Source organism: Podarcis pityusensis (genome assembly GCF_964106645.2).
Source record: "Podarcis pityusensis genome assembly, chromosome: 10".
NCBI lineage: Eukaryota > Metazoa > Chordata > Lepidosauria > Squamata > Lacertidae > Podarcis > Podarcis pityusensis.
In genome coordinates this window covers 19,870,820-19,889,069 of record NC_138035.1, presented here as the reverse complement: position 1 = coordinate 19,889,069, position 18,250 = coordinate 19,870,820, and the positions used below count along the sequence as shown (strand labels likewise).

Here is an 18,250-nt window from a genome sequence, read left to right as displayed (position 1 = left end):
TTCTCTGTTACTTTATGCCAGGAATTTGGTACAAAACCACTGCTGCAGTAACTTCTCTACATCCACATTCAGCTTCTGGAGTTATCTTCATGCTATGAAGTTGGAGTATCTTCAAATAGTACTTTTCCCTACTCTGTGCTCCCTATGGGGAAAGGGTGAGTGAACTTCTTCCGGAAGGAGCCCAGTACAACTTTTTTTAAAAAAATATTTTATTAAGAAAATTAAATTAAACAGCTTCCATAAGGTTAAAGGTAAAGGACCCCTGAACGATTAAGTCCAGTCAAAGGCAACTATGGGGTTACGGCGCTCATCTCGCTTTCAGGCCGAGGGAGCTGGCGTTTGTCCGCAGACAGCTTTCTGGGTCATGTGGCCAGCATGACTAAACCACTTCTGGCACAACGGAACACCATGACAGAAACCAGAACACACGGAAACACCGTTTACCTTCCTGCCGCAAGATTACCTATTTATCTACTTGCACTAGTGTGCTTTCAAACTGCTAAGTTGACAGGAGCTGTGGACAGAACAACGGGAGCTCACCCCGTCGTGCGGATTCAAACTGCTGACCTTCTGATCGGCACACCCAGGAGGCTCAGTGGTTTAGACGACAACGCCACCCGCGTCCTGCTACAACTTCCATAAAGCTGAGGCTGAAGGGGTTGTGCAGTACATTAAAAAAAGCCCTGCTGGATCAGACCAAAGTTCCATCTATTCCAGCATCCTGTTCTTACTGTGGGCAACCAGATGACTATGAGAAGCCTTCAACCAGGACCTGAGTGCAAGAGCAATTTCCTCCACTTGCAGTTCCCAGCAATTTGTATTCAGAGGCAACTTGCCTCTGATGCAACCATAGATGTTTTGACACAGAAGAAGGGGAAACAATGGGCAAGGAAGTTTATCCCTCTGGAGAAGGAGCAACGTGGGACTAGAGGACCTTCCTCCAATGGCTGCACTGAGACCTCATCACTCACGGCAGGCTGCCCTCTAGTTTCCTCACCAGCACAACCACAACAGAGAGCCAGTATGGAGTAGCGGTTAGAATGTCAGGCTAAGACCTGGGAGACCAGGGTTCAAATCCCCACTTGGCCATAAAGCTTACTGGGTGATAATGGGCGAGTCACTGTCTCTCAGCCTAAGCAACCTCAGACAGTTTTTGTGAGGATATGGCCGTGTATACCATCTTGAGCAAATGGGAATAATAAATAAACCTGGAACAGATGTAAAGTGGGATAATCAGCCGTTCAAGGAATAAAACAGACTATATATCTAAATGAAATAAATAAATAAATATAGCGCCACCCTATTCACTTCCTTAGGTGTGGGCACCACTTTGCTCCTGTGAGTTTAGCATCTCAGTTCGAAACACAATGCTTTTAGAATACTTGAAGCACATGGCAAATGCAGCTCCTCATTTTGATAGCTGCCACTCCCCTGTTCTTTGAGACCAGCTTTTATTAATGTTTCACTATGCCTGTTCCTAAAGCAAGGCTTTGCAGCCTTTGGTTTTCTGTCCCACAATCAAGTTTTAGTTCATGATACTCACAAAGCCAGGGAAGAAGCGCTGGGAACAAGGGTGAGGGGAGACCAGCAGACCTCCTGTTCACCAAGAGGCTGTTGTAGAGGGCTGTGCATTCCATCTGCTGCCCCTGTGGATCCTACCACCCAAGGCAGTTGCCTCACCCCTGCCTGAGTACAAAGTCCCTACATTCAAAGTCACCACATAAGGAGCTCGTGAGACAGTGTGCCATGTCTTGGGAGGGAAGAAGTGAGCCTGAGACTGGCCCATGCTCAGTTTATATCCTGCTACTGCTGTGTGATCTGGGACGTCAGGTCGCTAGTGGGTTTTTCCAGAGCTGTGTGGACAAGGCTTAACTTACAGCTTGTTGCCAAGTAACATGTCCAGGATGAATGGGTTTAGGAGCCAGCATGTCCTCTCCTGCCCGTTCCAACCCCACCACTCCACTAGAATGCCCACTTGGGGAAACTTACACTGGCATAAGATCCGCCAGTCCCAATGAGCAAGCTGAGCCCTGGTAGTTACACTGGTATATCCCAGCTAAGCCAGGATTTTGCCACCTGAGCCAAAGTTTCACCACAGCCTAAGTCTTTCAGCCTAATGGTTCTGAGCTCAAGATTGCAGCCATAATCTCTGGTCTTAGAAATACTTCACCAATACGCTGCAGCATTTGTTTTAATTTGCCCCAATTTGTTTGCCTTGCTAATTTATACATTGGGGGGGGGGAGTCTATATACACTATTAAGTATATAACTGGGCTAATTACTACTACACTGTGGATGTGCCCATTGTTCGTGGATTTTTAAACATGCAACTCTGTGTCTGCTGTAATGAGAACAGCCAAACCTCTATTCCCGCAAAAAGACTTGTGTGCTTTAAAACTTGGGAGAGCAAGTGCCTTGAAACCATGCAGGTGGGCAGCATCCATGTCAACAAGCCAAGCTTATTGAAGACAATCAAATGATTGCATTTTAGTGTATTTCTTATAATTCAGGGATGTGAGGTTGACCTGGCTGCACCATGTCACCTCATTGACAGAACCCACATGATTTACATAGGAGACGTCACCAAATCCACCAGCAAATCACACTGAATCCATGGACTGAGCCACGAACATCATGAAGCCAGTGCTACCAGGAGCAGGTCTGTGGACCTGAGGTACGGATCCTCTGGATTTTTACTAGGGAGATCCACAAAATCTCTAATCACATCAGTAGCCACAGACTGCTCCACAAAAACCGCAGATCCGGTGATACACAGCACCACAGGGCACATAGACATGAATCCAGAGCACAGATCCCTGTGAACCTGTTTATGTTTTATGTATCTTCCTCCCTCCAAATGAAACCCATAAAACCAAGGATTTGACTAAGGCTTCATGGGGATCCCCTATGAAAATTCAGTGGATCCTCAAGGAATTGTTTCCTGGATCCGAAGGATAGAATCTGTGCTTTCTATGACTCAGGTCATGGGCACAAATGGGATGGGATGGCTGCTGTTCTTGGATGACCACATATTAAAAAACCATGAGGATCCATGAGTCAACTTATTTTTGTTGAAGCCATAAAAGGTAAAGGTAAAGGGACCCCTGACCATTAGGTCCAGTTGTGACTGACTCTGGGGTTGCGACGCTCATCTCGCTTTATTGGCCAAGGGAGCCGGCGTACAGCTTCCGGGTCATGTGGCCAGCATGACTAAGCCACTTCTGGCCAACCAGAGCAGCGCACAGAAACGCCGTTTACCTTCCCACCAGAGCGGTACCTATTTATCTACTTGCACTTGGATGTGCTTTCGAACTGCTAGGTTGGCAGGACCTGGGACCGAGCAACAGGAGCTCACCCTTTCATAGGGAACCGACAAGCTTCTGATTGGCAAGTCCTAGGCTCTATGGTTTAACCCACAGCACCACCCGGGTTCCTACCAAAAGCCGTAAGATCCTTGATTTTTACAGATCAGCCTGTGGAGACTGTTGTCACCTGTGATTTGGTTGTGGGGGTAGTATCCCCTGTTTTGTTTTGTTTTGTTTTGATCACGTGCATTCAAGAAGTTGACTTGTAGACGACTAAATCCTCCTTAGAGAAGACTTACTGAAATCAGTGGTTGTGGCCAACTTTTAGGTCCAATGGTGTCCATGAGTCAACTCCAAGTAGGACGTAGTTGGTTGGGTACAACCAGATCCGTGTTTGGGTTTGGTTCGATTTACTGCTTTCAAGGTATGGCGCGTTCTCAGCCAGAGATTGGCACGAAGGAATCTCGTTCCCCTCAGCCGGTGGGTTGGGTCGGCTGGGGCGGACAGGTGCAGGAAGGGAAAGAAGAGCCTCTGTAACCAGAGGAGGAGACGCGCGGGCTGCCCTCGGAGATCCCTCCTCCCTGGAGAGACAGCGGGTGTGGGTGTTGCGTTTGCGGGGAAAGAGAGAGAGTGTGAATGAAGAGGGAGAAGACAAGCGGGCTCAGTGCCTGGAAAGGAAGGCGGGAGAGGAGGGCGAAGAAAGGTGGGACGAGGAGACTGAGGAGGTGACTGTGGGGAGACAGAGCGCGCGGGAAGGGCCTGGACCGGCCACCCGAAGGAGAAGCGCGAAGGAGGGCGCTGAGGCAGAAGAAGGTGGCTCCTGGGCTCAGGGAAGGCGGCGCGTCACAGGGCGAAGAGGCTCTCTGCGCCGCCGGGGACCTTACCGTCCGGGCAGCTGAGGGAGCAGACCAGCCCCGTAGTAGTTCCCCGGAACTAGCGAGGGAGGGGCGACGACCGCAGCAGAAGTTGAATTTGGGCGGCCCCGCGGCGGTGTGAGGCGAGGCCACCCCGGCGACGCTGTTCCCGCCCGGCCGCGGGGAGGCGGCGGAACGAGAAGCGGCGGCGGCGGCGGGAGCAGCAGCATGGTCTTCCCCGGCGGCTTCGCCTGAGGCGGGATGAGGAGCCGCCCGTCGCAGCTGGGCAAGGTGCTGAGGAGGAGGTTCCGCCTCGTGCTGGTCTTCGGGGTGCTGGCCGTGGCGCTGTGCGCAGCCTACCTGGAGCTGGTGGTCTTGGCCGACGGCGGGGGACACCCCTTGAACCGCAGTAAGTGGAAAGGGGGTCGTTGGGGCTTAGGATTCCCACGCGAAGACTTCAGCCGAGTTTAAAGATCTTAGAAAACAGGCGGGCGTAACCGAGGCGAGAGTGTCTCTGAGCGTGTGCAGAGAGCCTTATCCCGCTCCTGGGGCTCGGGGGTTCCACTGGGGATTAGGGAGAAGGGAACGCGGCTTCCCAAGCAGATTCGGACTCAAGTGCTTCCATCCATTTCTTTTAGAACAGAGCCACAGTGTCTGGTCTGATGGGGCGCAGAGGGAGACAGGTGAGCGTCGGGGAGCAAGGCAGACCGCGCAGCTTCTGCCGACCTCACAATGCTGCTCACTCTGAGGCAGATATCCTGCACGCGCCAGAGCTGCTGTTAGTGAGTTGGTTAAGGGCTGAGAAGTTTCCTGATCTAGAACCTAAAGGCCTAGACTCATAGGATGAGAGGGTCAGGAGGGAAGCACACCTCAGTTGTTATCCCAGGTAGAAATGGCTGGCTACCTGGAGTGCTCATTCCAGAGAGGGAGTCCTTCACGCTTCCTGACTCAATAGAAAGGAAGCCCATCCTACTGCTCTTCTAGCCGGAGAGAAAAACCATAAGCAGGGGCGTTCTTAAGGGTTGGCCGCATGGCGCCTCTTCCCCCATGTGCTCCCTGGGCTACTCCTTCACTCTTTGGGCTTTGGAGGAAGCCACTGGTGGGGTGTGAAAGGCAACAAAAAGCAAACTTTTTGAGTTTCTGGTCCATGGTCTGGGGGCAGGGGGTGCCAATACATCTCCATGCCAAAGGCGCAAGGGATGGGAGGGCACCATCCAGGTCCTTGCCAAGGGAGCCAAGACATGCCTCTGACCATAAGGAATAACCGTAGGGGAAGGTCCATGGTCAGTGTTAGAGTATCTACGGTACTTTCATAGAATCATAGAGTTGGAAGGGATCCTGAGGATCATCTAGTCCAACCCTCCAATGCAGGAATATGCAGCTGTCCCATACTGGGATCGAACCTGCAACCTTGGCATTATCAGTGCCACACTCTAACCAACTGAGCTATCCATGCTCAGGCTTTGGATGCAGAAGGTTCCAGGTTCATTCCTCCAACAGGGCTGGGACTGTCCTCTGCCTGCAACCCTGGAGAGCCGCTGCCAGGCAGTGTGGACAGTACTGAACTCGATGGACCACTGGTCTTACTCAGTCTAAGGGTTAGGGTTAAGCTCTGGACGTCTTAACCAAGCCACTATCTCTCGACCTCTGCCCTCAGTATCTGTAATAGTGTGTTAATAGTACAGACCAGTCCTATAGAGTTCTTGTAAGGGTTGAGGCAAAGGCTGTGTTCACATTACTGGCTAAAAATGCAGCTAAGTTGTTCATTTCCTCAGTTTTGACCCAGCTTGTTATTTTTCTAAGAAATGACAGCATTGGTAGCAGGATAGATATGGATTGTGGCTAATGCCGTGTGCACACCGCTTCCCAAACAAGCGTTGGATGCAGAGTAAATAGGAGTGTGTACACAGCCAATGTATGTAAAATATTGAGCTCAGTAAGTACGTAAATACTAGCTTTATTATATGTGCTGCAACATTGCCTTTAGTCCCCGGACTAACCCATTTGGACAGGACTTGCAAAATTAAGGCTGAAAACCCTATGCCCACTTATCTGGGAGTAAACCCCTTTGAATTCAGCAGGACTCCTGAGTAGAACATGTGTAGGATTGCGCTGTAAATTTAAAGATATCCTTGGGGTTAAAATGCACCTTTGGTGAATCTTTCTCCAAAGAAGCTGCCTAGAAATCATGGCTAGAGAGCATGCAATTAAAGACGCATCGAAGACATGGAGAACTGTAGCCAAAAACGTTTTGACTCTGCCCAAGGTTGGAGTTCTCTTCTTGGGAGCCAAATGTTCCTTTGGCTAAGGCTAAGCCTTCCTCCAGAAAGGGGCTGTAATTAAAACCTGCCAACTGAAGACAAGAGATGAATCCTTTCTCATCAGGCAGTGTGAAATTAGTAGGTCCGGAAGAGGCACGTGTTGACAGTTTAGCCATAGGATATAGCAGAGCATGCAGGGATGGTGATTACGATTTCAAAATCGTCCCACACCACTCAGGACAACTAGAAGGATTTACTTACAGCTGGAATTGAAATGGGAGCATCCTATCTCCAAAGTAGGGGGAAATAGATGGTAATTTGCACCTCTCTCTTTTTCTCACATGTGCATCTAGAAATGTGGGTGTACTCAAATCTGACAGAATATAGTTGATTGATTCATGTTTGGTTATTTCATTTCTATGCCGCTGAATATATTAACAGTATGAGAGTTGCACAGAAAACCGAAGCAGCAACAGAGAGCTTAGAGAGAAAGTATTGCAAAAATACAGTTACATATAAAAACATTACATTAATACAAAGTAACTAATATATATGTGTATATATATATATATATATATATATATGTGTGTGTGTGTGTGTGTGTGTATTTTAAAAATTGCTTCATCCTTTCACACAGCCGCCCCTTTTCATGCATTGCAACCCTTTTAAAAATAGCAAAGCTACTATCGTAAAACACTAGGGAGTAAGCCCATTGGACACAGTGGGACTTATTTCTGGGCAACTAATTATGTGTAGGATTGTTCTGCGCAGCTGAACCTGGACAAATTTATTTTCTCCATTGAAACAAGGTTGTCTGAAGGCCATAAAGAGGGCACCATAAATTTGATAGATTCTGCTGCCTCCGGTGCACTTCAGACTATCTGCCAAAACCAGCTTGCTAGAAATCTGGTTATAATGTAAATTCATCATCCTTTAGACTTAGTCACATGGCCTAAGGTGGATCCTAATGACAGTTTTCCTGGGTTTTTTCAATCTTCATCATGAAGAGGAAGAAAAAATGGTGGTGGCTTAATCGGAGCTTGTCCATACTGTTATTTAATGTGGGCCTTCCTTCTATTACCACGTTTTTCTGTCTATAAGATGCCCCCATGTATAAGACGCCCCCTATTTTTGGGGACTCCAATTTAAGAAAATGGGGGGAGATACTATCCGTGTATAAGATGAGCCCGGATTTTGAACATTATTTTAGAGTAAAAAAAACATAGTCTTATACATGGAAAAGTATGGTAATTCTCTGTTAGATGTTCTCCTCCAAACCATTGCATTCTTACACTTTCCCTTCCTTCAGTCTGGATTTTCTCATACCAGGGATACTCTGAAAAGGAGAGGGTAGGACCATCTGGATTGAGGGAGGGGGAAATGTGGGAAGGCAGAGATTTGGAAAAGAACATTGTATGGACAGTGGAGAATTAATGGAGGTACAGGAAGCTTTTTGTCCACATTAAACAACAATATGGATGAGAGCTCAGTGATCCTGAGTTGAAACGTCAGATACTGAATTGCTCTAATGAATGGTTCACAGTATATTTATATCGTAGGCCAACTCCACATTGCAAAAGTGGGTTGACTGAATGTGGATTAATATGTGGATTGATCACAATATGTTTCATAAACCAGTAATTCAAATCATGAACCATGTACCTTTCATTCAGTGTTGCTTGATAAAGTTCTCTTACAGTGGGGGGAAACTGGTGGACACAATTAACCCTTTTGCATCTGATAAAGTAGACTGTAGTCCACAAAAGCCTAAACTGGTAATAAATTTGCAAAAAGGTGCTCCCAGCTACCCTTTTGGCAATTTTACGTTTTTTGCACAGCTGTCAGCTTGTCTACCAGTTAAAACGAGAGCCAGTGTGGTGTAGTGGTTAAGAACGGTGGACTCGTAATCTGGTGAACCAAGTTCTCATCCTGACGCATCCTGAGGAAGGGAAAGGAGATTGTGAGTCGCTTTGAGACTCCTTAGGGTTGTGATCAAGCAGGATATCAAATCCAAAATCAAAATCCATGAGATTATACTATTGGTTGTGGCATAAGAAGAGTGTGTGCTGTATTTATTTACATATTCACATTGTGTGGCAGCAGATAACCTTGTTGCATTTACATCAAAGGTTAGCAGCGAACTGTAGCTCAGTAGCAAGTGAGAAACGTATTACCAATTATCTAATCCAAAAAAGAAGGTGAAGGAGATTGAGGTTCTCCAAACATTTGAATACTGCACTGATTGTGCCTTGGTGAGAATGGGTTCGAGGATTAGTATTTCAAGCTCTATTAGGGTTATATCAGGGCAAACCATGATGGCTTAAAGAAAATTACAACCAAAATATATTTTGGGAAATGTACACTTTTAAATTGCAATATGTTATCCTCTAGGTACTTGACAAAAACTAGAGGAAAATTAACTTGTGTGTTTAGTTTATGATTGAGAGGGGTTTTTTTTAGTGGCTTGTGGAGGTAAACTTTGAGACTGCCAGTGCTACCCTACTACCAATAAAAAAATCTATTTTGAGTTGTAGTAATGAAAAATAAATACTTTTTATTTTATAAATACTTTTTATTTTATAACTCAGTAAAATTTCCACCTTCTACAGGTACAGGCATGCTCTATGTTTGTTTTCTGCTAAAAAGAGCTGGTCTCAGGCTGAAGGAGACAGAGGATGTTAGGAGTGGAGTTCTTCCAGCGTTTTATTCATTCTCCTTTATTTTTGTTAAATCTTTCTTTATAGTCTCCAAGGTGGAAAACCTAGTGACAACACATAATTGGGTAACAGCCAGCATTTATAACATTGCCTTTGCTGATGCAATAGCCTCCTTCTGCGTTTGTTGTTCTGCATCCCAAAGGTAGATTTTTCTCCAGTAATTTTCCAGAGCTGGAAGTCAGTCTATAGATCATTATTTCCATCTCTGTTTGCAACAGAACACTCACTGTTTAACTTTCTCTGGAACGTACTTATGGCACATGGGATGCGTGGGATCCCAGCAGGCTCCCCCCCCCCCCAAAAAAGCTTGGTGCTAGCGTTCACAGCATTACTCTGGATTTTTTACTCCTGTTAACGGAGGAATCCGAGGGCTCCCTTGGGCAAAAAACAAAGACACCAACCAGGACAATTTGGAGCAAAAGAGCAGCCTGTAGGCTTGGCCTTTATTGGAAACTGTGGTGACAGGACTCCCATCCACAACAAGATGAAGCAAAATGGAAGCCCAGAACAAAAGAAGACCCCAACTTTTATTAGTTACTAATCCCCCAAACTACACCCCTAAGACTACATCACAACTACATCACAAAAAGGAGGGGTTGAGGGAGGAGTTGTGGAGGTAACCTGAGTATCTTGTCACCTGGCTGGTTCCTCCTTTTCCCCCTCCCCATGAGTACTTTCCAGGTGACAAAGGGGAGTTTGCAGTTTCCTGCCCCCAGAGGGAAGAGCTGATCATTGTCCTTTGTTCCAGTCTGTGCTGAATCCACTCCCATATGCAAGTTCTTTGTGACCTTGATGGTCTTCTGTCTAGGACCATCAGGGTTGGCATAGCAACTGGGCAGGGCTCCTGTGTATGTGTTGATATGCTCAAGGGATTATGGCTGCCCTGTATCAAACCTTCCCCATTTTGCAGTCCTTCCTACATGGAGTAAAATAAAAGTGGAACGGTGCAGATCCGATGTATGGTTGATTTTCTATGAATTTATAACAGAAGCGTAGAGTGTGTGTGTGTGTGTGTGTGTGTGTGTGTGTGTGTGTGTGAAGTTTGTACAAAATGAATGATTGGGGGGGTTTCCTGCGACACTCTGGATTATATTCTACTATGGCATTCCTACTTCCACTCACACAAACACCAGAAGACTGAAATATTTGCTTCTAATGGCTTTTGTAAGTGTTCTGCAGCATCTGCAATGGGGTCAACTCATTACTGCTTCACATTTAACATTATGGAATAAGGGGAAGGATCCCATTATGAATTGATAAACTGTTTCATTGGTCCATGAATATCAGAACCAAAATTCCATTCTTCCACCTGGCTACCAAATGTGCCAGACCTCTAGCAAACACAGAAGGCCCAAGGGAGAGGCGAAGTTGTGACTCATATGCACAAGACCAGTATCCAGCCAGTATCTTCTTATTGTAATAATAAAAATAAATAATCCATATTTTAAAATTGGGTTTGCCACTAGGAAATACTGGCGAGGGAACAGGCATCTGTTCCCCAGTGGGAAAAGATGGGTCTCTATGCCAGGTTTGGGGAGCATGAGAACTGCCTACAGCCCGGGTGCAAGAGGGCATGTAAAGCCTGCTGAATCAATTGCGCTCGAAAGGCTGGGATTTTTTTTAAAAAGAGCTGTGTTTATCTGCCAAATTCCCTATTTGATTTTTCAGTTTAAGATTGCTATTTCAAATATCTTTCTTCAGATCTATTTGCTTGTGAGAACTTGTCTTAATGAGTCTTGCGTAGCTACACCTTCCTCCTATGCTTGGTCCTGGATGAGTCAGCACTTCTGCTGGAGAAGGTTGGACTGTTTGTATACATATGGAAAAGTTCAAACTCTTAATGCAAGTGTAAGAAGCCTGAAAGAATTGCTACCTCCACCCATTAAACACATCAGATACTGCCGTCTGAGGAGTATTTTGAGGAGCCTGAAATGAATTTGGTCAAAAACAAGAAGCTCTTCTCATATGTTATATTACAGTTATATTTGCATTTAAAAAGCACACCTGCAACCTGCATTGAGCAAAAATGTATGTCTCCCTGACAAATCTGAGGAATTTCATCTGCACGACTGTCAGTGCTCAGAATGATTTGCAATAATCACTTGGCTTGTACTCAATCCTGTCAAACAGGTAATATTATTTGCATATTTCAGGAATGGGGATGGAGCGAGCAACCTGGCATTTGAACCCAGGCTGTCTTTCCTAAGGCAGTAGTCACTATATCCCCTGACTCATCCAAATAGTGCCTAATTTGGGCCTAATTGAAAAATGCCAAACATCTCTGTACAACTTTTGTCTTAATGATTGGAGACTTGGGGCCACTCCAAATTTCTTCATGGAAACTGAAGAACTGTTGTGTAATCTGCAATTAGATTGTCACATGTGATGCTTATGAGTTTGGGTACCTCACTACATGTTGATTAGCAGGAAAAATACAGCCCATCACAGTTTTTCTGCAAAGCCCCCCCATAATAAAATTGGTGCATATGCTTTTGTCACACATGACAACCAATAGATATAGCCTGTTGTTGCCTATGCAGAAGTGCTTTCCATGTAGCCACTGCGTAGGGACATAATGGGACACACCATGGTTGCAAAGGTTTTAGCTTTCTCTCCCTGCTTGAACATAAAGTCCCCCATACTGTCTAAGATTTATTTTAATCATTATTTACATCAGCATCAGTGTGAACATGGCGAAAGCAATCGAGGATTGTCTTTGTAGCCATCAAAACCAAGGAACAATGTGGGTTTACAAACCATGGTTAGGGGCAAGCCCTGATTAGCTTTTACCATGACTGTAATAGAGGGGAAAGGAAACATTTCGATGTGAAAGGGATATGGAAAGCCACATGCAAAATACATGCCTTTGTGTGCTTTAGGTTCCTTCTGTGCAAATTAACATCCTAGGAAACAATCGGAGGGTTGTGCGCCCATCCAAAGAGCCTCAGGGGTAAATGTGTTGTCAGCAAAATGACAGAAAAGAAAAGGGCCTCTGTCCAAACCTGCTCTTTTCCATCTTTCCACATCTTGTTTCCCTGCATTTTTTATAAGGTATGTGCTATATTTCTCTCTGGCCTGTGACACTCTATGAGTATTGCCAAACTTTAGCATAGTGGCAGCTCACCTACAATGCAGTCACACCCAGTATGCAAGCCAGTCTGTGGACTCTGTTATGAAGAAAACAAGAGCGCATCAGAAAGAGTGCTAATGACTCTTCTAAAGGACCCCGGGGGCTTTCTCACCCTCGAAGCAGAGCTTAATCACTGCTAACACTAAATGTTTTTATGAACTTACTTGCTAGCGCTTCCAATACCCTAAGGTAAAATAGTTTACAGGTTTCACAAAGGCAGAGATAGCCTTTTCCTTTCCTTTCTAGGTCTTTGTCCTCATTTGTATCATCTCATATCCCCAGAGTATATTGTTATGAGTTTGGGGGGAGGCAGACCCCCCCATAATCTCTACAGTCAGTGGTTAGAATGTGAGCAAACTCATAAATTCTGGCCAGTTCTTCATCTACTTCCCACAATCCTTTCAGTTGCAAAGAGACATTTCGCTCTTTGCAGTCTAAAGGTAAATACAGTTTAAGGCAGTGGTTCTCAAACTTTTTTTCTCCTGGACCACACTTTCAGAATAAAATTTTACTTGTGCCATACCGAATTCTTTATTGGTAAGAAACACATTGGAAAACAGAGAAAGAAACAACAACTAGCAGTGCTTGATTTATAATGTAGAACACAATTACTTTACAATATGATCGTGGGACACCCAGAAAGTATAATACAATGCAGCTACATAAGAACGTGAATAAGCTCAGTTGGTTAGAGTATGGTGCTGATAAGGCCAAGGTTGTAGGTTTGATCCCCTCATGGGACAGCTGCATGTTGAACTAGATGATCCGCAGGGTCTCTTCCAGCTTTACAATTCTATTATTTCTATGATTCCCAAAATATAGTTATAAATGAGTTAAGCCCTGTTCCCTACACACACACACACACACTTTTCTGCTTGGTGGGCCTGTGACAGCTACTTTACATTTTCATTGCTTACATGCAGTGGCCCTGTGCAATCTCTCTTTTATTTTAGTGTGCCTGTTTTGCAAGGGTCCCCTTCCAAACACACAAAATCGTGGGTTGTTGTTTTTTCAATTTCAAGAAAATCCAACACGGACTAAAACTTTTGGCCTTTCACATCAGGGGGCGGGTCGCCTTAAATGTGCTTCATTGAGTTGCACCCAGCAAATGTGCACGGAGCTGCACCCAGCAGCCTTGTAGTACAGGTTGAATTACGATAGAAGCCTCCCAGTAGCTATTAAAGGGAACAAAGTGGAAGTACAGTAGTTCATTCGCACAGCCTGCTGTGGTAGCTGAGAGTGCAAAAACAAAAAAAACAAAACCCCACTTGTGTAATACTTTTCAGGTCATATTATTTCCATCCACTCAAAGACAGTTTTAGGGTAGTACAACCGGTACTGTTGCACTGGGCACTGTCCTGCAAGGGGTGCCCCAAAATGCTGTAGAATGGACCACGAAATCCTCCTCCCCAATTTTTTGTGTTACACAGGGTGCTACTGGAATTTGAGAACCCAAAGCCTGTCACTGCTCCACTTGTGGCCCTTTAACAAAGAGTAAACCCCATGACTCAGGGGAATTTGATGAATTAGTTCTTGCATGCTGCACAGGTGACTGGGAACATCTCTGGAGAGCGATGATGTGTGTCAGGTTCACATTTATTTCCACAAGCAAGTTCAGGCAGGAGGATGGCATAGATTGGGTTGGTTTTTACTTACACTGCTGCTTTCACTCTAAGACTGAAGGCATGTGCAGGGCAAGGGTTGTCTGGGCATGTGAATGGGTGGGGATTAAAAAAAAAAACAGTGGTTGGTGTCCTCCTCCCCCCCTTCTTACTTCCTGGTATTTATCATGGCTTTGTTTCCCCACACTCTTAAATAAACAGCAAAAGTACTTGCGGAGTTTTTATTTTGATGATTTACACAAGGTCTACCAAGACTCGAGGGGGTGGGGCAGAATCAGAATTAATAAGATGAGGCTTTTAAAATTTTATTTGGCAAGCATTATGAATCAGTGGCTCCAGGCAAAACTTGTCCTTGCTTTGTTCTCTCTGGAAAGTGAGAACAACCCAAAGGTTTTTTTATCAAGACTTACTTATTATATATTTTTATTTTTTTCCATTTATATCCCACCTTTCCTCCAGTGAGTTTGAGGAGGCTTCTATAGTTCTCCTCTTCCCCATTTTATCCTCACGCCAACCCTGTGAAATAAGTTAGGCTGAGGAGTGAGTGACTGGCCCTTTATCCAGGCATTTAACTCAGCATTGTAGAGTGGTGGCTAAACATAGCCATGTTCATGTAACTTGGTTTGAAGTGAAGCCCCTTCCAATACACCAGGCACCCCCAAACTTGGCCCTCCAGCTGTTTTGGGACTACAACTCCCATCATCCCTAGCTAAGAGGACCAGTGGTCAGGGATGACGGGAATTGTAGTCCCAAAACAGCTGGAGGGCCGAGTTTGGAGATTCCTGTAATACACCTTGAACACAGGATGTTGTGCCCACTGTGTGCACAGGTAAGACTAGCCCATAAACCTCCTCATACCCTCCAACATTTCTCTGATGAAAATAGGGACATCTTAAGGAAAAGCGGCATCAATTCAGAAACTGGGGCAGCTTCACCCAGTCAGATGGGCGGGGTATAAATAAATTAGTAGTAGTAGTAGTAGTAGTAGTAGTAGTAGTAGTAGTATTTCTGAAAATCCAGGACTGTCCCTGGCAAATAGGGACACTTAGAGGGTCTGATGCCTGAAACCCTCCTCACACATTATTTCAAATTGTGGGTAGATCATCTGGACCCCTCTTGTCTTTCTGCCTTATACAGTGGTACCTCGGGTTAAGTACTTAATTCGCTCTGGAGATCCGTTCTTAACCGGAAACTGTTCTTAACATGAAGCACCACTTTAGCTAATGGGGCCTCCTGCTGCCGCTGCGCCGCTGGAGCACGATTTCTGTTCTCATCCTGAAGCAAAGTTCTTAACTTGAGGTACTGTTTCTGGGTTAATGGAGTCTGTAACATGAAGCGTCTGTAACCTGAAGCGTCTGTAAGCCGAGCTACCACTGTACTGGGGTCTTAGTCTACACAAAGGAATGACCTCTTATGGTAAGTAGTAAGCAGGGAACTGCCATGACATGAGGCCACCACATTGCTGAAACTAAGCAGGGCCAGGGCTGATCAGTGCCTGCAGAGGTGACTGCTCATCTACACTTTCTTAGGTTGCATGGCATGTATTAAGATAAAGAGTAAATGAATGTTTGTTTGTTTTTATTATAAATATACTATAATAGGATCGCCTTTGGACTTCCATACCCAGTCCTGTGCTTTTTAACTGTAGACTAGAAGAGCCATGGTTGAAATCACTGACAGGAAGTGCCTCAAAGTCTTTGTCTAGTGGGCTTCATTCCAGATTTCACACAGGCCAGCTTGAAGGCTCGGATCCTGCCAGCCCATTAGAATACTGTCTGCTTTGGCACTCCCTTGGGACTCTGTTTGCTGCCCAGATGCAACACTGTGCCTGGGGAAATGGAACAGAGTAGTTCTGGACAGCCAGATCCCATGTACGACAACATCTTAGAAACTCTGCAAAATTCCACGAAGTGGCCTTGTTCCAGATTTTCTACCACAGCAGAGCTCCAATGTGGTGCTCAGATGGATCAGTCCTTAAATAAATAATAGTCAAAGCAGGTGTGAATATGAATGAAACATGAAGAGACAGAGGTTAAAATTTATTAATGTCCATTGGGTGAAGCATCAGGCTGTGTGTGACAGAGCATTAAAAACAGTACGAGTAATTTTCTTGAAAAACATTGAGACCTTACATACGTTTGTAAGATTACTTACAGAAATGTAAGTTGGAGGCAGGAAAATGGCACCCCCATCTTCATCTTGCAAACTTGCGAAAGGATCTTCACATGATCTGCTTTTCAAGTTTTTATTTATTATTATTGATTGTCACAGTCCCAGGGGCCCAGACCCCTCGGTGGTCATCCAGCCATCTTTTGCTTTTTTCAGGCACAGACTGGCCTTCCTTCTCGATCTTACCAGAAGAGAGAAGACCTGCTCTTCAAAGGGAGGGAGGGGGTGAAAGAAATGAACCCACCTAGCACCCTTTGTTGTTGTTTAGTCATTTAGTCATGTCTGACTCTTTGTGACCCCATGAACCAGAGCATGCCAGGCACTCCTGTCTTCCACTGCCTCCCGCAGTTTGGTCAAACTCATGCTGGTAGCTTCGAGAACACTGTCCAACCATCTCGTCCTCTGTTGTCCCCTTCTCCTTGTGCCCTCAATCTTTCCCAACATCAGGGTCTTTTCCAGGGAGTCTTTTCTTGGGAGCACCCAGGAGTTACAATAACCTCATTTCCTGCCTTCCTAGGAGGCTTACAAGCAATCATCCACAGTCTGGATCTTAGCAGCCCCTTTCCAGTTCCACATTTCCTCAGGTGCAGCTATCCTGGCTGGTTGGGCTCCTGCGATGAAGCAGCCCATTGACCTGCTTCTTTACCACACCGGTGATTAGGCAGACAGCTGTATCTTCTGTTTCTGTTTCTTTTTAGGACAAATAAGGAGCTACAGCAGTACTGGATTAGTATGACTGCTGATAGCTTTTGAACTGAGTATGTGTCTGGTTTTTTTTTGAGAGTGGGGCACGTTTATTACAGGGGATGGAAATAGGAATTGGATAGGCTAGTTCAGAGAAAGAAGATGCGACAGTAAAGATATTCCAGTCCTCTCCTTCTCCCTTTCCTTGGTAATCCTGCCAACTGGCCCATATAGATCTTTGTTTTAACATTTGTTTTGGATGTTTTGGATATTGTTGTTAGAAGCTGCCTTGAGTTTTGTGGAGGCAATATATAGATAATTGTTCTAAATATATGAAAAAATGAAAAAAATGCTGTCATGTTCAACCAGCCCCCTATCTCTTGACACTTCACCTTGTTGCACGAAAGGCAGAGCAAGGAAATCCCATAATTACATGTAGTGCAGGCCAATCAGATATGACAACTTCTTGATGGAGTTGGATTGCCTGGGGCTTATCTGTACCCCCTGGGACTGCTAAGTCATCTTTCTGCAGGGTTGAATGAAGCCCATGTCACTTTTCAAAGTACAGTCATACCTTGGTTGTCGAACGCCCTGGAACTTGGACGTTTTGGCTCCCAAATGCCGCAAACCCGAAAGTGATCGTTCCGGTTTGGGAATGGTTTTTTTTAACCCGAACATCTGACAGGGCTTTTGCAGCTTCCGATGGGCTGCAGGAGCTTCCTGTAGCCAATCAGAAGCCTCACTTTGGTTTTCAAACATTTTGCAAGTCAAACAGACTTCCGAAACGGATTCTGTTCAACTTCCAAGATACGACTGTATTTAGGGGGAGGGGGTTATTGGTTTGTTTTGCTTTTGCTTTATTATGTATTTGGTATTTTCATTTGGTATTTTTATGTTGTGAACCATTATTTGGTACTCTTCAGATGAACAGCAGCAGACAAATTAAATGAATAAAGTTTATAAAGTTAATATTTGAGTATACTGACTGTGAAACTTGAATCAGAATATTTGTGCAGTGCAAAAAGTGTGACAAATCAAACATATATAGATAATAAACAGGTCAAGGAGTTAAAACTTCTTGTTGAAAGTACAGTATACTCAGTGCAAACCCAGGTTTGTTGCTGTGCAATGCTTAAAATGGCCCCGAGACCTGCTTCAGGCACAGAGAATGCAAGCTTGTTTCCTTACTTTGTGGTTGTGGAAGTAGGTTTATATTTAGCCGGGCAGTCTGTGGGCCTTGCGGGCGGCTCGAAGAAAGAAATAATCTCTCCCAATCATTACCTCACATTGCCTAGCTTCCCAGAGCATTTAAGCTGCCTGGGTGGAAAACTGGGTGATAAATTTAGATGAGATATTTCTTGCCAAGAGCCATGTATCTGACCCGGCCCGGCCTGGTAAGACAGAAAGGGAGAACGACATAAGATCTCCTCTCAGAAAGGAGCTCAAAGTTCTCCAAGCCTTCCATGTTTCCAAATGGAAAAAGAGAGTGCCTTTCTCAAGGACATTAA

General features: G+C 45.1%; 1 protein-coding gene across 1 annotated transcript in view; it reads left to right on the top strand.

The window, feature by feature from the left end:
• Positions 1 to 4,405: 4,405 nt before the first annotated feature.
• B4GALNT3 (beta-1,4-N-acetyl-galactosaminyltransferase 3) overlaps positions 4,406 to 18,250 on the top strand; it is a 69,725-nt gene continuing 55,880 nt past the window's right edge. The window contains exon 1 of the mRNA XM_080971593.1: positions 4,406 to 4,568. Within this exon, the coding sequence (XP_080827719.1) occupies positions 4,421 to 4,568 (148 nt within the window). The 5' untranslated portion in view covers positions 4,406 to 4,420. The remainder of the gene's footprint in view (positions 4,569 to 18,250) is intronic.